The following is a 26,090-nucleotide window of genomic DNA, read 5'->3' as shown; positions in this document are numbered from 1 at the left end:
CAATTGTCGCTGGCTGCTGTTGCCACCACCCGCAATTGTTGCACACACACTTTGCTACAATATTTTCTTCATTTTTTTATTGTTGCTGTGCAGTGTATGAAGAGTGCGTTGAATAAAACACAAAACACAAAACACGAAAACGAAAACGGAGAGAAAGAAAGATTAGCGAAGAAAGGAAACGTCCGAAAGAAAGTAAAGAAAACAAATCAAATTTTTGAGTGCGCATCAGACGTCCTCGTCGTCCATCTTGTTGTCTGCGGTCTGTGAGTGTGCGTTCATGTGTGTTCTGTGTGTGTGTGTGTGAGCTGCAACGCATTTTCGGGCAGAGGCAGGCAACAAAAACAGAGAAAAAAACAAACGAAAGGACACAAAAAGGACACGCAATAACAAAGCGAAACAAAGCGCAACAGACGCAAAGCACACACACAACAAACGCCAGCCCCCCTTTGGCCACCAATTTGGGGCACCCCCATCGCCCCACTGTGCTCCCCCGGCTTCCACGAAGGATTCACAGAATCCAGGACATACGTAATTCCTAACAAAACAAACGAGAGACAGTGGTGAGGAGAGAGAGAGAGGAGAGAAGGAGAGCACTCCACTCCTCATGTAAGCGAAGCAGAAGCCTGGAAGAGCCCCTCAAGTAAGTGATGATGAACCCAACGAATACCCTGCACACGCATGACATCACCTGCGTGTGTGGTGCTGTGGTGCTCAGAGCCCGCTAATCCCCTCTTTGATCGCCTCTCGAATTGCCCTTCTCGGGTTACACTCCCACACACATTTCTTGGTCTTCCATTAGAAAGACATTGGAGGCGATTTTGTTTCCTTTATTTTTTTCTCGAAAACCCAGACCCAGCAGAGCCGCAGAGCCCCAGAGCCCCAATCGCCATAGCCCATACCCAATCCCAATACCAAGCCCAGGGGCCAACCCATAGAAGTGCTCGAAATGGAAAATCTTAATTGCACAAGAAATGTGACAAAGGAAAACCGCACAAAACGGCTATGCCGCTGTGTCTGTGGCCGTCTCTGTGGCCATGGAGAGTGAGAGGTGTTATTGGGGCACACTCTCGGCCGCATGGCAGAAGTAAGTAAAACAGTGGGCCGGAATTGGGTCACCTTTCGTGTGGCTAAGATCACTACAGTGTCCTGCTAAAGCGCTGAAGCTGTGCCGCACTGACACCTCAACCTTAGACCATATCATGGGGAAAATTCTTACTGCTTCTTCCACATTGAAGATCTTGAGTTCCACTGATTTTCCGATTGTTTTCACTGCAAATCTCCCTGTGTTTATGACTGGCTATGACTCAAGCAATTATGGTTCCATTTAAAATGTGAATTGGAATTGTATTGGAAATGTTTCCCACTAATCCACTCTAATATTTTTCCATTGCCTTGGGCTTTAACGATTGCCATTGAAGTCTTTAGGGAACTGACTTAATTCCATTTTAGTTTTCTAGTATACATTTCATCACCTATTTTAAAGAGGTTTTATGAAAGTACCCAACGCGCACTTTCTTGGAAGAATCAGTCAGGCACGACAAGATCTTTCTTTCATCCTTTCTTTCATCCCTTTCCAGCACCGCTTCTGCCCTTAGATCGTTATCGATTCACCCATCGATCTATGCCTGGAAACGACTCTGCCTTTGAGTCGTTCGACACTCGCTTATGCACTGGCAGGAATTTGAGCAAAATGTTCAATTAGAAAAAAACATTTGCAGAGGGTTGAAGCTGAAGCTCGACAAGCGACACGCGATTCCATTTCTAACGGTGGTTAAATGGGTGGGTCCGCGTGTGTGGTGTGGGTGTGGGTGTGGGTGGTGGTTTGCAACATAAAATATGAAAGAGCCAAGAGGCAGAAAAATAAAAACAACAAAATGCATATTCTGCATATTCCGGGGGGCAATATTAACTAATGAGCCGACGACCTCGCGACGACAACGGCCACCAAATGCAAAAATGGGGATGACGACGAACCAAACGAATGACTGAATGACTGAATGACGGACTGACTGACGTATGTACATACGGATTGACCAAAGGAACGCACACACCCACCACCACCGTCAGCCAGGGCCACAACATTCGATGCCATGCCTCACGGCTCATGGCCTACGGTTCGTTCTCCCATGGAACATTGCAGCCGCAGCGTTCTGTTTATAAGGTCACCCTATTTCCATGTCTGGCACTGTCCGCGTCTGCCACATGCGTCCATCTGGTGGCAGTTCCCATGCCCGTTCCTCTCTCTTATTCTTCTGCTCTCATTTCCATTTCCACTTCCATTTCCACTCCGTTTCCAATTGCGATTCCAAATCCGATTCCCAGTTTGGTCGTCTGTTGTCTTCCATCTGCAATATCCGGTTCTCAATGTGGGCGCTGCGCCGTCTCCGTACTCTCCGCTGCAACGTCATTCCCCGCGATCTGCATAGATCATGTTTAGACTTTTGTAGTTTTAATTTTCCAGTGGCGCCCGCCACCATGTGGCCGTGCGGCCATGTGGGTGGGTGTGGTTGGGGTCTCAAATGATTGGATAGACGGCTGGATGGATGATTGGTTTGTTTGTAATCTGTCATCGGACACTATTGTCGGGCCTGTCATAATCATCGACAGAAGCACTGCAACGATCTCCCCAATGCAAGTGGCATCGTTTTTTGTTTATAACAAATGCGGTTGCCCACTGTTGCACCATTCTCTTCACTGATTCGACAAATGAAAATCTGGATCACACGATCAGCGTTTGTTTGGATAAACAGCTTCGAATTTGGGCTTAAAAAGCACTTAAGGCATTCAATAGGCATTCCAAGAATTTGTGTGGGTAATTTATAAATTTATATCATGGAGGGGGAAATTGTGCTGCCAAAGTGTGTCCAACAGCAAGGAGTTCTTTTGGCAATGAGCACTCTCAGAAATGCAAATGCCCCAAGGCAATGACTCTGCCAGAAACCAGCAGCAGCTTTACTCTCACATTAAATTCGTTCCCATCGTAAAGTTGACACACATCACAGCCCCAGCCACAGCATCTCACCAAAATGATGGATGATGCGCCTTCCTCCCCGGCTGCCAGTACGAGGAGAAGATTTAAAAGTACTTCAAGAGTTTACGAGTGCCTGCCTCGGCAGTAAAAAAAAAACTATGGCCAACACCGCATTAAGGCAATGGTGGGGCAGACATAAAAAGCGTTCATGTTGCATTCACACAATGTTGCTGCTGTTTTCAGCTTCTTCTTGGCGGCAGTTTCCATGGCCATTGGCGCAAGCCAGAATTGTCGCATGTTCTCGTTCTCGTTCTCGCTCTCGTTCTCGCGTTCCCCCAACCAACACAGTCGCGTAAATTGAAAGCTTGGCTAATACCATTAACATTTGATGGCTAACAACTGTCCGCCCCGTGTCCGCACAAGGGAACTGGCGCAAAATCTAACCGAATGTTGTTAATTGCCAGTGCCCCCCTTCCCGTCTTGGCTGTATGCAACATTCGCTATCTTGACCCGATTATCGCCAAATCGATTGACTAGCAACAAAGGAAACTGTTCACTCGATCATCTCAAACCACTTGTTGAGCCATGCTGGGAAATAAGTAATATGGGAGTCCAGTAAGAACGGAAAGAGTGAAGTTGTTTTCCCATTGTAGGGCTCTACGTTTTGGCACTCTCTTCGTCTGACCACATCGAGCGGTACGGATCGGTAGTTGTTTGTTTTTGTACGCATTGCCATACACCCCCGTCTCTCCAGTCACGCTGTATTTTCTGCTTTTGTGCGTTTGGGCGGCCACAGATGCAGGGAGATGTGGGTGGGTGCGCCTCTCGGTTGGGGCACACGACCTCGGGCTCCATACGCCTGTTGCCCCCAAAGCAGACGAGAAAATAAACATATTATTGAATAATATTCTGCAGCATGCCACATGGATGCGTGCCGCATTCTGGCCAGCAGCCAAGGCACAAAAGTGTGGCACATAATCAAATTAAATGGTGCCCCAGCTGCTGCTGCTGCCGGACACACTTTAGTAAGCGGCTTACTGGACCAGGGATTGGGGGCACGACTGCCCCTACGATTACGATTACGACGGCACCCTCATCAATCTGTCGAGATGTTCTATGAGAGATTTGATGGGATTCCGCAGCCAGACACGTCCATCAGCATCTGACATCAGTGGATGCTGCCTGCTGGCTGCTGGCTGTTTCCTACTGGATTTTCCACTTGTTGTTTCGTCTCTCGACTTTCAAGGGCAGCATTTATTTTTAAGCAAAGCAGAGCATCAAAATCCGAATTCTTTTGATTGGGCAAAAACAAAATCTTGGCAAGAAACCGTAAAATATTTAGTGGAAATATGGAAATATGTACTTGGAACACTTCTCCACTTGATTCCATTTCTTGGAATACTTAATGAGACGTTTTAACTAAAAGAGAAATTCTCGTTCTTCTCCTTCCAGATCGACCAATTTGCTAAACTAAAAGTCTTAAGAATATCAACTGCTGCTGCAAACTGTATGACTGATTTATGAACTGGGGCACAGAAACCCCCCAAGAAATTAACTCCCTAAGAACTTTATATAAAGCCTTTACACCCAAAACAAAAACCTTTTGCCACCTTTTTCGAGGAATGAGTGGCCTGCTATCGCTAGAAGCTTCAGCTATTTATTGAGCCAAGTAATCAAGTAGCTAGCTAACACTTGCAATCAATCAATCAATCAATCAGCAGATATACAAAAGCCACAACATAGAAGAAGGGCACACATTGCAGAGTAGAGACAAAGGAGAAGCATCATCAGGACTTCGGGGAGAGAAGGAATGCAGCGGTGTCCCTACATACATGAGATGCGAGAACGCTTGCTGGACCAGCCACGGGAGACACTGCAATTGGAAAACATGGAGCGGGCCAATCTGCTCGACAATCGACAATCGGCCTCCGAATCGAATCAGGTCGGCACTGTGGTCAAGGTACGGGCTATTCGATACACTCGTTACAAGGATTCCCCCGTTCCCCCCTCTCCGCCACCACTACCATATGCAATATATCTCATACAAATAATACACACACACTCAAACCACCTACACAGCTCAGCCATAATCCAGACATTGCTTTATCTCGTGAGTTTTATCTACTAATAGACAGAAGAATTTGTGTCTGTGTTTCACTTTTTCAAGCTTGTGGTACAAAAATTGATAAGCAAACTCTGATTTTAAATCTATCGAAAGTAAAAGACTAAACCAAATAATACTCAAAAGCTTCAAAGTAATATTTTTGATGGTTTAAAATTAATTTTAATTAAAAATAACTATTTTGGATACAATTTCATTTGATGGCAACACGTTTAATCACTTCACTTGTAAAATGTAACATACATAAGTACATTGAATGCATACAACATTGACAAATCATAAACAAATCAACATATGTACATCATGCGCTTACATCCCAATGAATACTTGCATCATCCACTCAAAGATACTGTAAATATTGCATATGAATTATACGAATTGAAACCGATTTGGTGTCGTGTGCGTGTGAGTGAGTGTCTGTTTTGTGTGGCAGATTTTATATTTAAAGATTTTTACCTTTATAGAGAAGAGAACCAAGAATTGATGAACCAAATCCTTGCACGAGTTACCGATTCGCCCTTAACTTTATGTTCCTCGAAAACTAAACTGAAAATCAAATATACAAAAAACACGAGAGAGAGAGAGAGAGCGAGTAAACCCTCTCTCCTGAGTAATATGATTTCTGGCAATAAATTGGAATAGTTTTGATATTTTATTTTTGAAGAAAACAACGGATAAAATGCATGCAAAACGCTTTCTTGAATTCATCTATAAAATAATAATATAATATATTTTTGTGTATGTTTCTCTGTAAATAACATGTAACAAACATCTTGTGTTATACGACATTCCAATTTATTGTTGTTCAAAAAGCTAACCAGTGCAATGCAGAGGCGAGATTTTAATTCACGATTTCCACTTAATGCCGATACCCAAAACAGCTACAGGGCGATGGCTATCACACGAGTCCTGCACATCAGCGCACACCGCTAGTGCCACACGATCTGGGCGAGGACTTCAATTTGGATTTCGACGATGACTTCCCCATCGATGCCCGGAGACCAAAAAATGCAAAGTAAGTGCGTTCCATGCTCACATGTCCCACAAGATCGATCCCCCCATCCCAACATCATCACTCTATGTGTTCTTTTGTGTTCCATTTCCGTTCAACATCCACCCCGAAACTGTACTAAGCTTTTCATTGCATTCGTTCCTACGTGTTACTTTTCCAAAGTTCCAGCCGCTAATACGAAAGACTGTCGTCCCATCTACCGTTTATTCTCTCTGTCTGTTCATCTCTCGCTCTGTGAGAACTGTCTCTATGTAGTCTATGATCCTTAGATATATCGTATTGTAGTGCTTTTGAAACCCTTCTCTCAAGTATACGAATTAATCAAAGCAAGAAACCGTTACAGCGGCATACATCAACCGGTTCTGACGCGCCCACAGCCAAGGTCAGATTTGGTATTATTCATATGACAAACAACAACAAAACAATCCTTACTATATGTAGATATATCTTAAACATATATACCATAGATAGTTCCTTCTTATAACCGTATGCCTCTATCCCCTCCACTAACAACCAACCTCAAGAATCGTTGGCTTAGCCCCACTCACATTTAGTACGTTCTTAGTACATAGATCTCTCACCTGCATCTTGCGTGATGGCTTTTCCAGTAGTGCACCAAACCGAAATCTAACCCCAGATCTTCATCCATCCACGGAGGGGGGGAGCGCAATATCCGCTTATATTTTATCCTCTGTACAGGCTAAGACCCGAATTTGTGCAGCTTTTGTTGTACTTCTTTTTGGCATCCTGCGGATTATAATGTCAATGAACTGAGGGCACAGACACAGGCGCAGGCACATTGCCTTACATTCCCGATGCTGGGGCATTGTTGCCGCTCCTAGTTAACAAATAAGTAGAAAAATCGCTTACACAATGTACTGGGTGGGACACGGGGCGAATGGAAGAACAGAAGTTGCAAACAAATTACGCAACTTGACAAAACGACAGAGCATTCCTCTCGGCTGGGCTGGGTTGGAATGGGATGGTTGTGCTGGTCTGCCGCTGCGGCTGAACTGTCAGGCTGGAGTGGAGTGTGCCCCATCTTTGTCTCTGGCATAAAGTGTCATTGTACGAATGACTTACATTCGTGAAAAGCAGCCAAAGACAGGGCAGGCGGGGCGCAAAGAACGCGACAGGAGAACTACTTATCGATGCCTTGGCATACGGCCAAGAGGCACTCTCCAGACTCTCCAGAACATGGCTCTTCCAAGTAACATATTGATTCGACTGGAATCTATTTGCGGAAGGCTGCGACTGCGGCTGTGGCTATTCCCCTGGCCATAGCCTTCTGCTGGAATTATCACCCGATTAGGCACAAGGTTTCGGTACAACCCCCAATAATCGCACTCGTGTGACTTCACTGCTTTTTGTTTTATAAATAAGAGCTTCAGACCTTCCGATAAAGACCTCATCTGTTCATAAGCTAAAAATATAATTAGGCAAGAGGGCACGCAACCCTTCTTCCCTGCCATCCAAAGGGTTGGCAGATGAAAGGCCGCCACAGTAATTATAGCCATACTTCCACGGGGGTGAGGAGCCCGAGCCACTCTTCAACCTTCAATCATTGATCCAAACAATGCTTGAATGATTAAAGATCTCTACGTTTAAGTATGATAATAACTTGCATCTAATTAGTGGCTAATTATTAAGATTTTCTTATGGAAATTTGCAACTACGCTGCGGAAAGTGCTGTTTGATTTCACGTCTAGACTCTCGAAGCATCTGAAGGGAACCAAGTGGCATATGAATGCTTCGTGCTGAGAGGTTTCTGAAGAGAGTCATGCGTCATAGCTTGATTCAAGTCCTCGGGCTTAAAATTATATATTAGATAATTATCTGAGCAGGACACAGTCTGTGGAAACTTCTTCAAGAAGTCTCCTCATAGATCCATAGATCTTTTGAATTTTCCTTATGCCAACATAATTCAGCCATGATTATAGTTCATGCTGTTGAATTTGGTGGCCTGTAATTTCCATAATTATGCCCATCATCAATGAAACGTGGCCATCAAGGACTCCCACAGAGGATTGCAGATGTTTCCAAAAAGAAGTCGACGCTCATCGATTGGGGGTTTTTTTTTTTGGTTAAGTTTTTTGTTTGCGTTGCTCGCGGGATTAGTGTGTGGCAGGCATTTGGGTCATGCATCCTCCTCTGGCTGGGATCAGGGTGCGGCTCATGCCTCAAGCCTCAAGCCTCATGCCCCATGCCTCGTGTCTGTCTGCCACTCCAGGCACAACTGCGACGCAGTATTGGAGTTGCGACGCAAATCCTTATCCGAGTAGCACTTTTTTTTCCACTCCTGCGATTCCACTGCTGCAACCCCTTTGCCACAGCACGGGCCACGGGGCATGGGGCACGCACACTGCAGTCAATGGCTGCGGCATGGCACACGGCATATACGGGAGTCGGGAACGGTAGTACGGAGTCCTGGAAGCGTACAGATTCCTGCCGGGGGGCGGCAACCTAGCGAATGCGCAACCAAAACAGAATCCGAAACATTTTTGGTTGTTGTGAAATGCGCACAAAGCGGAGGACGCAACAGAATGACGGCGAACGGGCGGCACAAAAGGGAGCGAGCGCTAGAGTTACGATAAAACCCAAAGCAGGATGAAAGGAACGACGAGCAGCGGCTGCTACGGAAACGAATGGATCAGACAGCGTGACGACGCTCCGTCGTCGGCTTTACTATATCGTAAGCGCTCTGCCACCACGTTGCTGCGCTGCCACAGCCACAGTCACACGCTGCTGCGGCGCTGCTGCTCTCCTCTGCAGCTGCGCACAATGGGCCGCGCACCGCTTCAAGTGGGAGGATTAGGAGGAAGTCGCAACGGAAGGCAGCTCAACGACACGGATCTAATGAGGCGCAAAAGAACAAGAACCATCTACTTGTACAGATCCAAGGAAGGGCAACGAATGACAGAAAAGGCATTTAATAACTATACAAAAACATTATTAGTAGCATAAACCATGGACTCGTAGAATTTCTGCAAATTTTAAGAGTTTAAAGAGCAAGATACAAATCTGATACTTATGAATGTAATGATGAATATTCTTGAAAACTAACAAGGAGATATAAAAATGACTTTGAGCCAAAAGTTTATACTGAAATGATGATTTACCCCTTGAGTAACAGCTATAAAATGGACTCTGGACATCGAAAGAATTGCTATAAAAGTGGAATTGCATTAAATACTTTACTAAAGCGATTGCAACTCTCACATAAATCACAACAAAGATTCGATTCCCCTGCTAACACAATGCTTGTTGTTCTCTTTCATTCACTAAACGAACTTCCCATCCCTCCATGAATAGTGAGCAGCATTACATGGACACCATCCACTGTGCCCGTATGCCTGCTTAATGTTGCTGGGGTTGTTATTCCACAGTGGATGTAAGAGCCATGCCATGCCATGCCATGCCGTGGAGTAGCTGGTAGTAAAAGGCAGTAATTGAGTTTTGGGCTGTTGCTTTTCGATGACTGACGGCTGCTGAGCCGGCCCCCACCCTTTAGGCATTTTTGATGCCTGCATCCTGCAGCCATCCATTGATTGGCATGTCAACCTCAACCCTTGGGCTGCAAGTGACCCATTTACATGGAGCTGCCTGTCTAGCTGCCACAGGAGCCTGTAACTGCAACTGCAACTGCAACTGCAAGTGTAACTGAAGCTGTGATGGATGCTAAACAAAGTGTCTCCCAGTGGCATGTCCTGCCCGATTCAATACTCAATTAAGAGATAGGAGCCGGAGGATAGCCCGAGGCCTCGATGCATGGCCGGGGTGAAAACATTTCAATCAAGTAAATCAAGTGCTCACTTCTATATGCAAATCGACTCTGAAAACAAAACGAAATGAAACACAGAATGTGTCCTACTTTCTGGCATACACTACCGAAATTTCCCCTACAGCAAGCAGCAGCAGCAGGCAGGCAGCAGAGGCAGCATCCCAGCTCTGAAGTATCCTTCGGAGAGGTGTATCCTGAAACACACACAGAGAGAGAGAGAGAGAGAGTGAGAGATTCGGCGCACTCTGAGGGCGGTTACTGCTGCTGCTGCTGGATGCTGGATGCTGGATGCTGCCGGAACTCTGGTGAGACGAGGCCTCGACGAGCCTTTTCAGTTGTAGTTGGATAGTAGAGGCTCTTGGACGTGTTTTGTGTGGAACGTTCGCAAGGTAAAGCCTCGAGATAAGGAGCAGCACCAGTCTGGCAGAGGGAATCAAATCCATCAAAGAAACAGAGCCACTCTATGCATTTTCCATTTAATTATTGTTGTTTTTTGTTGAGTGAAAAGAACCTTCAAGTGTGCGAAAACCAGTGCTGAAAAGTGAAGTGTTTATCACAGAAAAAAAGAGCCCACATACCATGTACATATATCCACAACTTTGATTTGAAAGAGATTTTTACCTGGCTCAAAACTGAAACGAAACAATTTGCAGAAGATATTTATCCAGTGTCTACCCATATATGCCATCCGCGCGATGAAGTGGCTTTTTTTTCCTCTACAATAGATTATTGTGGGGCCAGGCCTCCAGAAAACAGAAACCAGAAGCCTTTTGAGGGGGGGGCGCCGGGCACTAATACACAGCTTATTATACAGACAAGAGAGAGAGAGAGAGAGAGAGGGAGAGAGCGAGCGGAATAGCTCTCAAGATTCAAGAGGAGCTATATACCAAAAGGGGATATATATGTGTATATATATAAAGCCGATCCAATGCATACACACGCAGCCGAAGGACTCCACTCTCCGTTCGCTTGGAATACACTTTCCCCGCCCGGAATGCGAATGTGAAATGCGAATGTGCGAGGGTTGAAATCACAGTTGTTTACCCGGGGACTGGGGCTCCGCTCAGCATTGTTTTGGGGCAGAGCGAAAGACAGAGAGTGAGAGAGAGAGAGAGAGAGAGAGAGAGTAAGAGACAGAGAGAGAGGTCAGTAGGTCGTCGGCTCCCCGGGATGCAGTCCAAAACAGAAAGCGCGGCTTAAGGCCACGCCTCATTTGCCCATTTGTCAAATGCATTTCAAATGCGTTCCACAAAAATCACAAGAAATCTGAAAGAAAGAGAAGACGAGAGAGAGCAGCAGCCACAGTAAGGGATGGCTAAAGAAGAGTGAGAGAGAGAGAGAGCGGTAGGGAGAGGTAGAGGTGGAGCGAGATGCCTGGGAGAGTGGGTGGCTATAGAGAGAGGGAGAGAGAGGGGGAGAGCGAGTTTACTCGCGAAATTCTGTTGCATATTCAGTTGTGTGCAACAGCAACAGCAAAGAGCAAGAAACAGCAACAGAAACCAAATGAATCCTCGCGAAATAAGTCTGCAAATTGTTTCGTTTCGTTTTCGATTTAGAGTTGCAAAAAAAACAATTGGAAATCGAGAACCAGCTAAGACTGTAACACAAACTGTACAAGTGAAAGCAAAAGGGAAAACAATCGAGAACTATCGAGACTATCGAGCAATCGATAAATCGAGAAGAACTAGAAATCGTCGGGTATCGAGCATCAGCAAATAAAAGCCAGCACAACGGAGACCGAAACGGAAACGGAAACCATGGGCGGCGGTGAAGTGAAGGTCGCTACCGTCGATGTGGAGGGCGGAGACAATATGGCCACACTGCCGGTCTCCCGCTCCCACACCGCCGGCAGCACCGATAGCGCCGAGAAGAACAATGCGGCCAACAAGGAAATGGAGCTCAAGAATGTTATGCCGCAGCCATTACAAAGGTGCGAACCGAACCTAATCCATAGGTCACATGTACATGCAAAACGGGGGATCAACATCAGTGCGGGGCAACGGGAACAGGCTGTGGGGAAACACACACATAGATACACAACGAACACACATTGTATATATGTATATCTCTGCCACATAAGTATGCTATGACCGTAGGACCCAAATGTCTCTCTTCATGCTCCCCTTGCTATCACCTCCTAACCCATCCAGCAGCCAGCTATGTACAATGTGAAACCAAAACCAACACCAAAACCCCACCCCAAAGCCCACACGCAGAACCAGAAATATCTGAACATCTTCAATCTTATAGGGTTTGCTACACGTTCAAGCCAAATCCAAATAAACACAGTTTTATGCCAGCGAAAATCACGGTACAGGGCACATATCAAACAAATCCAATAACGGGACCAATCGAACTCTGGTAATATGATACCTAAGATGACAACCATCATCCAAAAATTCCCCCACCATCAAAACCAACTCCAAAAGTGTTGTACCCTTGTAATCCGCGTAATCCTTCCATGTGTACACCGCAGATTGTGGGATTATCTCTGCAATTAGACAATAGGCATACACCCAACATTGTTAGATGGCTAAAAGGGAAAGGATAGATATATTTGCAGAACGACTTGTGACGTGGAACCATCACTCTCTTATGCCCAAGGTCTTACTACTTTCAATTTGCAAGTTGAATTGAATTTTCCTCCATAAAAATATAACCATAAATGGGATGGAAATCGAAGTCTTTTATGCTACAGAATATTTGTGTATAAAATTGATAATTATTATGTCTTCCCAGGGAGCCCATCCTTTGCATATCTATTAGTTAAAAACCTAAATTGAAAATCTGTTAATTTCTATGGGATACCTGCACACATTCCACATCCGCTGCGACTTAGTTTCCTCTCCACTTCTCAAGGATATGTCTTCATGTCCATTATGTATGTTCAATAAATTCTCCCATCAGATTGGATTCCGGCGAGCTCAGGCTCCGCGTGCACTTCAGCTTCATCCTTTCCGCACAGAGTGGGTTGGGGTGGGGTATGCAAATGGGTGACTGCCTGAGCAGGGGGGCACGGCACACGATTTGTGTGTATTTTAAGCTGCAGCCAAGTCGAGTCAAGTCGTTGAGGCCGCTAACTGGGTCACTAAAATGACTGCCTGCAAATGAGTTGTTGGCACACACACACACACACACACACACACAGACACAGTGGGTCGCATCAGCATTAAGTGAATGTGGGTTGTGGGCTGGGGCCCCACTGTGCAAGGTGGAGGAGGGCTAATCAAATATCAAATAAGGGCTAATACACGGGAACTGTTATGCTCTCGAGCTGTCAAGAGAGTGGGAGAGAGGCGGCTGCACTTGAGATGCTCTTCGACAGCATGCATGTAGTTGCATGTCAGTCACACAGATACGCCAACACACACACACACACACACACACTTATGCTCAGATTGAGACACTCTCGCACTTCCAAGAAGCGGGATAGTGGGTCAACTCGGTGGGAGAGTTGCAGCCGGATCTTGACACACTTCACCCACACACACACACTAACAACAGCACCACACACACACACACACACACACACATGTATGAGCACCCACCCCCACCCAGAATTTTCCCGTTTGATGCATTTTTGAAGCCATGAACTAATGACGGAACTCCTTCCCCAAACACCCCGAAAACAGGACATCGCTATTCATCGTGACCAGCCTGGTGTACGCGATCCTCCTGATCGTCGTGTGCATCGCATACGTGATCAGCGATGTGACCACCCACCGCCTGCCAGTGCTCTACTATGAGACATTCTTCACGTATCTCTACGGCGTCAGCATACTCTTCCTCCTCTACGTATTCTGTTTCCTGCTGCAGGGTAAGTTCAGTTCCTGACTTTCCAGGAACATGTCTTCCTCATGTGCGTCTTATTGTGCGTTCCATTAGAGAGCTCTTGCTGCAATGGCGGCAATGGCAATGGCAATGGCAGCAAGCCGAAACCCCAACCCAAGGAGAAGAAATCGAAGAAAGCCAAGAATGCCGATCCAGCCGATTCGAAGGAAGCGAAGGGCTCCAAGGACTCTGGCAAAGCAGCTGTCAAAGGCGCCGCATATCAAGTAAATATCTTCATTTGCTGACTTATAAACATTTAAGGATCAACATTTAAGAATTAGGAATCTATTTTCATGTAGAAAAATAATTATAGATGGAACTTCATGGTGGTTTGATTTTAGTAGATGTTTTCCTATTTTTAGATCTTGAAGGAATCATTATTGATGGGATTTAGGCTCTACTTTTACAACATATTTTTATTTTATTGAATACTTTTTGGCATTCAAGTTAAACTTTACTTTCCTGATTTTTATTGACTTTTTGTGGTTACATTTAAAACCATTTTGATCATCACTTTTCAATCATTTAATTGATTTAAATATATCTGATTTCCCCGTAAGAAAGAACCTCAACAAAAGCGATCCACAGATACGTTTCTATGGTCAAACATTCAATAGATTTTCACAGTTGGCACAGCCAAAGCTCTGGTGTGTGAATTGTGCTCGGAGGCCGCCTCAATTATGGATCATACGCGAATTTGCCATGGCATTGAACATCGAATTCTCTTTCACTCTCTTTTGTCTGTGCAGGAAGCACCCGTGGATGCCGAGGTGGCCGTCACCCCGAAGAATGTGCGCAAGAGGAAGACCACTCATAGCGATCCGACGCACGGCAGCTTCTTCCTGCGAGTGGGAGCCATTGGTAAGAGGGGGCCAGCAGCAGCAGTGTGTGTGTGGCACTGTGTCACAGAGTTCTGATTACTGATTTTGTGCAGCATTCGGTCTGGGCGCCATGATCTACATTGGACTGGAGTTCGGATCGTTCTTCGAGATACCCTTCGATTCGCCCTGCCATCACATACTGATCGGTGTGAATCCGCTGCTCCAGATGATTTTCACCTTTATGCAAATGTACTTTATATTCATGAATGCACGGGTAAGTGTCGATGTCCAACAATGTCTCTCTTTGTGTGCGTCTAAAAGAACTAAACCAAAGAACACTGTAAGAGTATGGCCACAACAACTACAACTACTACTACTTTCTACTACTACTACTACTACTACCACCTACTACTATTATCCTACGGCTATACCTGTAATCGTATGTTAAATGTTGAAACAAACAATAAGTACACGAAACCACATCCCCAAGGCTTCCAAAAAAGTTCGAGGTTAGTCGAGGTTCCATCTGCCACCTCTCTCTAGAGATCGGTTTCGGGTTCGGGTTCGGGTTCGCGGGCTCTCGGGTACACTCGGTATCGGTGTTTAGGAATCACTAGGAATCCGGTTACGGTCGCCACGGTCTCTCATCCCTCACTTTGTATCGCTGTATCGCTATATTTGTATCTGGCGTGATAATTGGCAGTTATGCAATTGAGTTGAGTTTCAGTTGAGTTTTCATTCATGCATTCGCGCATCTGCCACTGCCACTGCCACTGCCACTGCAACTGCAATCAACATTCGCACCCATATATCATATACTCCACTCGTACCACAAACAACCGCTATTCACATCATCAATTCGCTTCTCTCTCTCTCTCTCTCTCTGCCTCTTTCTCTCTGGCTCGAACGTAATGCCAAAACCACAACAAGTGGCATCCACTCACAGTCCAGTGCTATTCGGCTGGGGTCGAATCGATCATCCACCATTCATCACACAAACAGCCACAACAAAAACCACAACACGCATTTCAAGCCCTCAAACATTCCATCCATCCATTCCATTCACTCATTCATTCATTCATTCATCCATCCATCCATCAATGCATTCATTGTTTTTTAAATAAATTTTTGTCGAAATTTGCTAAGTAGTTATTTAATGAAACCATTTTTGTGTACATAATCCCACAACAACCGCCCCACAATTCGCGCGATCGCAGACTAGGCCACCATTTCAGGTACGATATGCAAATCATTTTCTACTCTACTCTACTGTACTCTCTACTACTCTACCCCCCTACTCTACGCTCATTTCTCACACTGTATACCGCATATACAAACGACAAAAAACAAAACATGTGTACATCCAGCCACATATCAGAGATATCCTAGATCTATGACATGTCTACCGATATTCGCATATGTTAACCAATAGACAACAATATCTCTCTCTCTCTCTCTCTGTCTCTGTCTCTCTCTATAACTTATAATATCTATAAGGGATCGATTCCATGTCTGATGTGGCAGTTTGGTTTTTGTTTAGTTGTCCCAACTCATCACCGATTACCCCTGCCAGAGCATAAAGTTGGCTAAGAATCAATCCAAAAGCGAAACCGTTTAACTGTAAAATTATACCAAAATCCATTGAATTTTCTTTGATATTTGATGTGTACGAGCTCTGCAGGGATAGTCGGGGATACGGTTCGGCTCATCCCGATTCCGAATTTTTGCTTGTAATCTACGTAATCAATGCTCAACCTGCAACCCTGCGATAGGCAAGAGTCTCAGTTGTACTCAAGCGCCACCACTCTCTCTTCTCTGTTTCTTGATCTCTGTCTGAACTTGCAGCTGAACATCCACCGCTTCAAGGTGATTGCCCGCTTCGGGCTGATGCATGTGGTGGCCACCAATATTTGCGTGTGGATCCGAACGCTGGTGAAGGAGTCGCTGCTGGAGATCACCATTTGGCACCAGAAGAACGAGGCCGATCCGGAGGCTTCCTCCATAGCCCACTCGGTGCGGCAGCATGCGCTGCGGCATGCGGGGACCGTTCTGCGCACCCACACCGGTCCGAACAGCGAGTTCGAGGTGCTGGATGGGGAGGATCTGCTGCCCAAGGATGTCTACAAGAGCGACAATGTGCTGTCGAAGCTGGTGCGCAACACCGTCGACGGGATCTCGAAGAGCCTGGGCATGGGCGGGGATGTGGCCAGCACCACGGCGAGCAGCATTGTCAGCAGCACCACCACCAGGGCGCCGTACACGACGGCCGGCTATCAATGGCACAGCACTACTATGGCCCGCAAGCTGAAGAAGTTTATCACAAGTGCCACCACAGCAGCCACCACAACGGGCGGCAGCCCCAGCACCATTGCCAGCACCACCACCACCTTCGGCACAACCACCACCACCAGCCCATTGACCACCACCACCGCCATACCCATTTCCGCCGGCAGCACTGCAACGGACGCCATCAGCAGCACGACCAGCGAATCGACCTTCAGCGGCCTCCAGCGACTCCTCACCAGCGCTGCCCCGAGTCTGACGCCAGTCGATGGGTCCGCCTCCCCGGCGTTGCCCGCTGCTGCCACTGGCAGCGTCTCCTCGTTCCTCAACAGCTTTGTCGCCTCCACGCCCAGCAGCGGCATCGGTGCCAGCACCGAGGGCCCAGTGAACATCATGAACAACCTGTTCGGACCCGGCATGGAGAACAGCTTCCAGACCTACTCGGACATATCGCACGAGGAGTCGAGCGGCGGACTGGTGGCCTTCGAGAATCTGGAGAGCCTGGACAGCATTTACCCGGCGGCGCTGTCTTCCAACATTGGCACACTCAACTCCACCGCCTGCGGGCGCATCGATATTATGGGGACCATTGTGTACGACTCGGCGCCGTATCTGTATCCGTTCATTATTGAGTATTCGCTGATCGGTGCGGTGGTTTTGTATGTCATGTGGAAGCACATCGGCCGCTATCCGGGACGGATGAACGACGAGGATCTGGAGCACCGTTTGGAGGTGATGCTATCGCGTCGTGCCGTCGCCATGGCGCAGCAGGCACGCTCCGGTCGCGTCGACTGCGTTGGCTCGTCGAAGGGACTGTTCTTTGGTCTGCTGCTGTTGGTCGGCGCCCTCATTTGCCTGATACTCTTCTTCGTCTTGGTGCGTCATCAGCAGTTCTCGCTGTTGGCCATTTATCTGGCCGATGCCAGCCACTGCATCCTCATGGCCTTCGCCATACTGGCCATCATAGTGGGCTTCATCAGGTCTGGTTCTCCATATTCCTCATCTAGATCTAGATCCAAACCCACATATATCCTCGCTTGATTTTTTTCGAACCACACTAACGACACTCTCCACTCCACTGTCACAGGGTCAAGAATCTGAAGTTCCGCTGCGAGGAGCAATCCAATCTGAATGACATCTTGTTGCGCATCTCGGCCTTTGGTCTCTTCACCTACTCTGTGTTCAGCATCATTGCCGGCAGCCTGAAGGTGCTGGAGAGCGAGCCCAGCCTCCTGGTGACGACCACCGGCGGTGTGGCCGTCTTCCAGGTGATCTTGCAGCTGCTCTTCATCGCAGACGTATCGCGGCGTCGCGTCCACTTGCCGGAGCACGATCGCAGCAAGCCCGGCCGCCAGATTGTCACCTTCCTACTCATCTGCAACGTGGCCATGTTCGCCATCTACACATTCGAAGCTCAAAAAGTATTCGCCAATCCTGTAAGTAGATATGTACGTAAGCGAGACTGAGTTAAGTAAAACGATTAACGCTCTCGTTCTCTAATCGTTCCGTTCTGTATGTTCTACTCTAATTAATCCTAAACACGATATCTGTCTGTCATCTCTCCAAATGTACATAAATGTCTTCATATCCAACCCTATGGTTTTTGCATGTTTCTGTGTGTTCAAGAGTCCTGCTATAACCAACCGAGAGTTTAACTCTTTCGAACATTTCCTACTCGAATTGTTTGAAATGGAAGAACTTTTGTGGGTTCATGCAGGGCTCCACTCATTGAATGACTAAAGCTTCTGTGTTGTACTCATGCATGTTGTATTGTGTTAGCCTATGAATCGTTGCCTAATTATTTACCCAACTAATACCGAATATGGATCCTGTTTCGAATCTGCAGGTTCAGCTTGATTTCTATGGCTTTGTGCCCTGGTCCATCATTCAGCGCATCACACTGCCGTTGTGCATCTTCCATCGGTTCCACAGTGCCGTGACACTCGCCGAGATCTGGAAGACCACCTACAAGGCACGCCTGGAGTAAGCAGGGAGGCGATACGCAGGCTGCAGTCAGTCCCCCCCAGGCCGCTGGATGTCGAGGGAGTTATGAAAATGCACCAAACAAAAACCAAAATGTAGCGAACCCACAAACCAAAACGCAAACAGAAAACAAGTGAAAAAAAGTTAGTTTCTAATTACATATTAAACATTAGGCAAAACAAAAACCTACCGTATAATTACATATATATTATATACGTTTTTTTTTTTGTGTTTGCTTATGGTTTATGTTTTTAGTTTACGCATACGAGTAGGTTAAAACAAAAGCAAAAGCGAAACCAATGCGAAAATTCAAACGAAACGAAACGAACGAAGTCGAAATCGAAATCGAAACGATCGATAGACGATAAGAAGAGGGGCATGGGCCAATGCAACCCTGCTTGTGGAGTGTGGAATCAATTGATGACGACAGTCAGTCAGTCAGTCGCTTAATGCTTTACCCATTTGCTTTTCTTAATTTTTAGTTTGTTAATCATGGAAATCATGGAATCTAAGAACTAAGTCATAGTGTTTACAGAACCCACTTCCCCAGAAACCACTTCCCCAGAATCACATGGCACACGAATACGTTTAATCTCAGTTGAATATTTAATTATTAGTTAATTTCCTTAACACGCTGCAATACAATACCAAGATAATATTAATTTTATAATTGTTTTATCATTATCCAAACATAAAAAAAAAAACAAGAAACCAAAAAAGAAAACATAAAAAATCAATTAAAATTCATATAACGAATAAGAAGTGAATTATTCTACAAAATGGTTGTTTATTTTTCGAGTTTGCTCAATGAGTAGGTAAGGAATACCCCTCCTGGGAGTGGGACGACCTCCTACACACACACACACAATTATATACACACAAAAACACACACATTGCCATGAAGAAATCAGCAAACAGGAACCGGAAATAGGACACATTTCAATTTCAATCTTTACCAAGCATAAAAACAAACTCAACAAAAAAAGACAAACCAGCCGAACAACAACAAAACTGTGATGAATACTATAATTTTTACTCTCTCTCTCTCTCTCTCTTGAATTTCTCACACTTTCTGCTCTCATTTTTATCTGCAATATTTATGAGTTTGTTGTATATTAATTATATTTTCGTGCATTTTCAGCTGCATTTCAGTTTCGGGTCGCAAAAACTTTTGTAAGAATTTAAGCGAAACACAAATGGCATTGCAACAACTTCATGGCATCAAAAACAAAAACTAATTAAAACCAAAACAAAAAAAAAACAACAAAAAAACACAAAAAAAAACCAAATGAATTGTGGCATTCTGAGGCCAAAAAAGAATATAAAACAAAAAAGAAAAGAAAATGAGAAAAAAACACATTTTTAATATACATTATATAAAAGTTTATAAATGTCCATTTTTTGATTATTAGTAGTGATGTTAAACGAAAACCAAAAAGCAACAAAAGAATGCATAATTAACGATAAACATAATACTAATAATAATTGACAACAAAATATTGTATGTATGTTAAAGCATAGGATCGAAGCGAGCCTTTTCGCCGAGAATCTGCAGTGAATACAGAACACACAGGAAAGGAAAGTAAGACAGTAAAAGTAAAAGTAAAAGTAAAGGCAAGCAAGTACCGAGAGAACGAATACGATTTACGCATACGAATACGAATACGAATACTATCCCCGCATTTATGAAACAAAGAAACGATCGATGTAAGCCCAAAAGAGAGAACAAAAACAAAGGGAAACATAATTTGAAACACAATCTACAATGTTAAGATGACATTTTGAAAGATATATTGCCACGTATATCTATAAATATATGTATACTAACCCACCAAATTCAAAGTATTTCAAAGTTTTATACACACGAAGATGATGCGCAGGACAAGACACCATATACCGCCCGCCCCTCCCCATCCACCAATACAAGAACCCCACATAAAGCCCCATCCCACTCTATCACTATACCCCAGAAAAAAAACAAAAACACAGCTGAAACTTGAAGCAAAGTAAAGAAAACCGAAACGAAAGAGTAAGCATCATCAGTTTGCTAAAGACCAAAGAAAAAGGACATCACGTGAGGGAGAAAAGTCAAGAGAAAAGAGAAAAAAGAATTTGAGAGTTGAATTTTGAAAGGACTTGTCGGTGGAGTAACGGAACACACTGCCCGTCAAGTGATCCACGAGAGTACATGAATATCTACAGCAAGTCTATAAGTACATACACAAATACATGGCAAACACGCTCTAACGATATAAAAACGTATTCTATATGTATGTGTGTGTATTTGTATCTCCAGATTAGGGCCATATACATATACATATACGATTCTATATACAATCCAAGAAAATAAAAACCAATTCCAAAAACCAAATATATAATTATATGTATGTATGTGTATGTTTCAAACTTAAAGGAAATTCAATGCTCAACAAAGATGAGAAGTGAGCAAAATGTGGGCAAAAGGCATACGTATACAATATACAAATACTCTCATAATAGCTAAAGCCAAAATCGAACAAATCATAAGTAGTTCAGCACACAGATACTCCACACACACACACACACACACACAGACAGTCAGACATGAATATATTCAAAGTTTGCGAATCAAATTCAGTTTGAAACTTGTACTTGTGTAGGCTCTTAGTAATTGTAATTGAATGAAGAATATACATACATACATACATACATACATACAAGCATCACACGTACTATATATACATATATTATATATATATATAAATCTAATTGTTTTTTCTTTACAATTTAGTTATACATAAGATCAAATCATATTTTATGTCATACAACAAACAAACAACAAAGTAAAGTGAATAAAACGTAAACGGATCACAGCCGAATGACCGAAATATTTATTAAATGTTTCAACTAAGTTGTATAATTATAAGTGAAAGAGTTTACATAATGGAATTATGTATCTGTATCTACATATGTGAAATGACAGACCAGACAGCATTCTCGGACAGCATTTCGGGCCAGAGATTGGATAGATGAATGATTGATGGATGATCTGCAGAGCTCTGGATAGAAGCAGTTCGATGATCGGATCGATGTGGGCAGAATTAAATGAAAGAAAAACACACACAAATTCGAAAAGAAAACGCAACTTAACGCACAACAACAACAACAACAACAAAAACAAGAGAAAACACCAAAAGCAAAAAAACAGTTATAAAACTTCCCAAAGTAACGAAAAAAACAAAAGAAACACCACAAACAACCATATAAGTATATATAGAGTACATATGTATACATAAGCAGTATATAGACAATTTCAATAACTGATAAATATACAATATATATATATATACACTTATATATAAAGAGATTGCCCAACATTAAGCGAAAAATCAAGTACATTTTCCCATAAACAAAACCAAAACCAATTCCAAATCGAAACCGAAATCGAATAATTCAACAATTACAAGTGAATAAAACGATGAATACACAACACACACTCGCCCATAAAGAATTGTAGGCAATTTTTTAATCATTGTCGCATTTTAGAAACGAAAATGAAGAGAACAAAACAAAAACTAAATTAAACCATTTCGATTTATTCGAAGCCCACACAGACACAATCCAACGCACATTCACAACACTCACAATTACACACACACACACACCCCACACACACACAGACACATTCACTCTCTCGTTTGAATACATTGCATAACGAATACAAAGAAATTGAATTAAAAAACAAGTTGGATGTGGAGGTGGATGATGGTAAAACGAAGCAAGAATGACATACAAGTAATTTTAAATTGAATAAAAATTAGTATTAAATATGTACAACAAATGTCACAAATGTGTTTTATTTTCAACGATATTCGACTCAGCAGCGTTGCTCATTTCAGCTAATTCGATCGATCCTTGCAAGGAAAATTACAGATAGAAATTACGAATAAGATTTAGATTTCATTCGGTCAAAATTGTTTCTCCTCTTTATCACTCGAAATGAAAGCGATTTTTGGCCTTTGTCTTTCTGTTCTTCCTGGCATTAATTGCTAGCTCATTGGCACAGATAATGTAGCTTCCAATCATTTTCTCGAGGCTGACAGAACTGCCTTCTTAATACCATAACTCACTTAAGTGTAGGGATTAATCTTCTTCAATTATTGAAAGCTAAAAAATATAAGCTACAAAAATTATTTTAAGCGAAACAAATAGCCATTCTTTTCCTATCTACAATATGACTTTCAGCATCCTATAATAAGAAATTATTTTCCGCATACGATTTGCTTTTTACCCTTAAGAGACTTTAATTTATCGATTTGGGAAAAAAGCTTCCACAAAAATAGTTGAATTACTTCAAAGTAAACTCAATATTCCAAAGAAAACGTATGGCTTCCATGCAATAGGTTTTTCTGAAGGTTTTTAGCATCATTTCAATTGAAACAAATGCTTTAGAACGGGTCTTTCAAGGCGGCCAAAAATCGGGTCAATAGATCTCGAATATGCTAGGAACAATAAATATAAACATTGGCTATGAGCTTACTCTCGTATCAAAAGGTCTGGACGGCCACATTCAAATTCACTTGGAGGGCGGCCCAGCGATAGTCGCGGCTGTCGGGGTCGCGCACCAGGCACATCGGCTGTTGTTGGTGCCATTTCGTGTTCTTCAGGTTGCTCAGCAACTGCTGCAGGCCGCCGGAAGTTACATAGCCAACGGCACAGACGGTCGCCTCGGTGAAACTGAAGCCGGCTGTGGACACGTAGCCGAAGACTTCGCGACTGCACTGACGGCGCACGCTATCGCGCGTCTCGGCGGGATCTGTGGGCAGCCATAGGCGGCACATCTCCAGGAGGTGGGATCGGACCAGCGACGCCGTGTTGGCCGCACGGATGTGGACGCGCTTGGTGGCTGTTTCCTGGAGGCGACGCTTCTCGCGTACTCGGCGAGCCCGCAGGCGCTTCAGCTTGAGTTTGTGGCTACTGCGAAGCTCCTTGCGCGTCCGCTCGTTGAGATCGGGCTGCGGAGGCTCCATGTGGACGGGTGCCTGCTCGTTCCGACTGATCTGACGCCAGCTGCGCTTGTAGTCGGCAGCCGAGGGCAGACATATCAGGGCATTGTCCTTCAAATGTCCACGCGCCTTCAGACGCAACTGGATCTGGATGAGGCAGTCGTCGGGCACCTCATCGGGCAGCGGCTGGCGCTGCCGCAGACAATCGGCGATCGACTCGAGCAGCTCTCGGTGTCGCAGCACATGGTACGATCCAATGCCTGGTTTGCTGGGAGCATCAGTGGTCCGCCAGTCCCGCACCAGGTGCTTCCATGGCGCACTGAAGGGACTGGCCACCGCCAGCTTCCGGTAGTTGGTGCGTTTGTTGGGCGGCAGACGGAAGTAGCGAGCGCGTCGCTCCTCGGCAGCAACAGACGCCAGCTTTACTCCTGGAAAGGTATTCGTGAATTTGGAATATAGTGAACCATCCATCAGGGCGCTTGCCCACTTACCCGCCAATGTGTCGGGCAGATGCTGCTCGCCACCAGACTCCCTGGCCACCGAATCGAACTCGCGCAGGCCGCCGGGCCGCGCGCCCCACATATTGAGTGTTAGCCAGAGGGCCATGCCGTACTTGGCCGGCGCAATCACGTCCCAGCCGCAGCCGTAGCCCAGGCGCTTGTACTCGGGATCCTGGGAGCCGGGACGCTGGATCAGCAGCAGTGGAACCGGCTGCATTTGCTCCTCGAAGGCGCAGGGTTGTCCGGGAACGACAGCGTGCTGTTGGCGCAGCTCCTGGTAAGCGTGGGTGGACATAATATTCCTGGCCAGGCGCTCCCTCTCCTCCCGCTGCCAGAGCGGACTCCGGGGCAAACACTCGGGCTGACTGAGCAGGAGACTACCAGTGGGCGCCGCTCCAGCACGAGGTTCCGCCTTGGTGCGCTTGCTGGGACGCTGCAGGCGCGGATCTACGATGTGGAGGCCCATGATGAGGTTCGAGAGCAGCTCGTTGGGGGAATGCAGCTGGAAGGCGGCCTCACAGTAGTCAGCCTGGGTCGACTGGGCCTCAAGCTGACCATTCCGATGCGCCCGCAGGCTAGAGGCCAGCACCCGCTGGGCCTGGGGTCCCGTCAGGCGAAAGCGGTTGAACTCCTGCCGCAGCACCAGCAGCTGGAGGCTGCCATGCGAGTAGTGCGCGTGACGCTCGAATGCCTTCGTCTGTGTCCAAAAACGCAGCGGCTTCTCCTTTTGCTCCTTCTCTGGCTCTTCCTGTAGGGGCAGCGTCTGCTGCCGCCGGGACTGCAGCTGGAACACGCGCAGCAGGTGCTCGATGGTGGCCTGAGCGGCACTGGGATGCAGCCAAAGCCAGAGGGTGCGCGTAGCTGACTCTCCTTCGTCCAGGGGCCGCCACATGAAGTTGGCACGCTGGAGAGCCCCGTGGGGATACTTGTTATCGGCGAATAGCTCCACAGTGCCCTCGCGACGGCCTGTGAGGAAAGTTCGGGCCGTCACGCTCAAGCCGCACTGTGGGCTGGTCATGCGAGCGAGTCCGTTGCGCAGCACCTCCAGGCTGCCCTGCAACTCGACGCAGGTGTAGTAGGAGATGTCCTGGAGCAGGCAGTGCTGGACGCTGGCCCGGTAACAGGCGCGATAGGTCTTGTCGCAGCTGGCGTTGGCCAGACGGTAGCCCCAGCGGTCCACCATGTGGAAGCGCTTGGCGTGCCAGATGTGCGTCTCCAGCCAGTTGTGCTTTCGCTGGCGGCGCACGTACTCTTTCAACAGGTTTCCAGGCCGGCGACGGTATTTGCGCGAGGGACGCTTCCGGATGACCGGGTCATTGCCGCCCTTGCACATCTGGTTCTTGTGGGCGTGGCGGTACTTGCGCGGCAGCCGCTTGGGGTGGTGGGACATGGCGCGCCGCCGCATGTGCTTGGGCAGCGACTGGAAGATCAGTTTGCTGCTCACGGGATTCAGGGCCTCCGTGATGAGGCCCTCGATCTCGTTCAGCGCCCCCGCTGCGTAGCGGTAGGTGGACACGTGCGTGGGCAGCACGATCTTGCCGCCCATGCGGGCATCGTACTCCAGTTTCTGTGTGCTCATGACGGGGGCACTTTCTTAAGAATAAATTGTATTTCAAAAACGTTGTCGAAAGATCAAAACAAACTGAATCCGCGGCACGTGGCAATATGGTCACACTACTGCAAAAGCATCGATGGCACTATCAATAATGTCGATAGTAGGAAGACGATATGTAGAAAATATTTATTATCTCAGGCACCAAGAATTAAATATTATTGCCACTTATGCTCTATGCATAATATA

At 45.8% G+C, this 26,090-nt stretch overlaps 2 protein-coding genes across 16 annotated transcripts; one reads left to right on the top strand and one right to left on the bottom strand.

The window, feature by feature from the left end:
• The first annotated feature begins 346 nt into the window (after positions 1-346).
• On the top strand, positions 347-20,038 carry LOC117890452 (proton channel OtopLc). Of its 15 annotated transcripts, XR_004648574.1 has the most exons (14): positions 347-640; positions 4,424-4,931; positions 5,975-6,108; positions 6,449-6,487; positions 12,137-12,247; positions 13,519-13,703; positions 13,772-13,941; positions 14,467-14,578; positions 14,652-14,812; positions 15,756-15,773; positions 16,384-17,801; positions 17,909-18,269; positions 18,668-18,947; positions 19,957-20,038. XR_004648574.1 is itself a non-coding variant. In XM_034795317.1 (13 exons), the coding sequence occupies exons 2-13, from the start codon at positions 4,782-4,784 to the stop codon at positions 18,806-18,808; spliced, it is 2,982 nt and encodes a 993-aa protein (XP_034651208.1). In that variant the 5' UTR covers positions 348-640; positions 4,424-4,781; the 3' UTR covers positions 18,809-18,898. The 15 variants fall into 15 exon arrangements, 14 of the variants coding, with proteins under 14 accessions (XP_034651208.1, XP_034651232.1, XP_034651223.1 ...); XM_034795317.1 differs by lacking the exon at positions 19,957-20,038 and having other exon boundaries at positions 348-640; positions 4,424-4,913; positions 18,668-18,898; XM_034795341.1 differs by lacking the exons at positions 6,449-6,487; positions 19,957-20,038 and having other exon boundaries at positions 348-640; positions 4,424-4,913; positions 18,668-18,898.
• Positions 20,039-22,600: 2,562 nt separating this feature from the next.
• LOC117890536 (ribonucleases P/MRP protein subunit POP1) lies at positions 22,601-25,954 on the bottom strand. Its single transcript, XM_034795461.1, has 2 exons — positions 24,281-25,954; positions 22,601-24,217 (listed from the first exon to the last, which is right to left on the bottom strand). Exons 1-2 carry the CDS (start codon positions 25,866-25,868, stop codon positions 23,331-23,333), a joined length of 2,475 nt encoding a protein of 824 aa, XP_034651352.1. The 5' UTR covers positions 25,869-25,954; the 3' UTR covers positions 22,601-23,330.
• Between the last annotated feature and the right edge of the window lie 136 nt (positions 25,955-26,090).

The sequence above is a fragment of the Drosophila subobscura genome, chromosome A, assembly GCF_008121235.1.
Source record: "Drosophila subobscura isolate 14011-0131.10 chromosome A, UCBerk_Dsub_1.0, whole genome shotgun sequence".
Taxonomy (NCBI): domain Eukaryota; kingdom Metazoa; phylum Arthropoda; class Insecta; order Diptera; family Drosophilidae; genus Drosophila; species Drosophila subobscura.
This window is presented reverse-complemented; position numbering and strand designations above follow the sequence as displayed.

Coding starts and splice junctions, on each gene's coding strand:
- LOC117890452 (XM_034795298.1), top strand. CDS start 4,782: ATGCAGCGGTGTCCCTACATACATGAGATGCGAGAACGCTTGCTGGAC. Junction 13,942..14,466: donor TCAAAGGCGCCGCATATCAA/GTAAATATCTTC, acceptor TTGTCTGTGCAG/GAAGCACCCGTGGATGCCGA. Junction 14,579..14,651: donor CCTGCGAGTGGGAGCCATTG/GTAAGAGGGGGC, acceptor GATTTTGTGCAG/CATTCGGTCTGGGCGCCATG.
- LOC117890536 (XM_034795461.1), bottom strand. CDS start 25,868: ATGAGCACACAGAAACTGGAGTACGATGCCCGCATGGGCGGCAAGATC. Junction 24,218..24,280: donor TCTGCCCGACACATTGGCGG/GTAAGTGGGCAA, acceptor ATACCTTTCCAG/GAGTAAAGCTGGCGTCTGTT.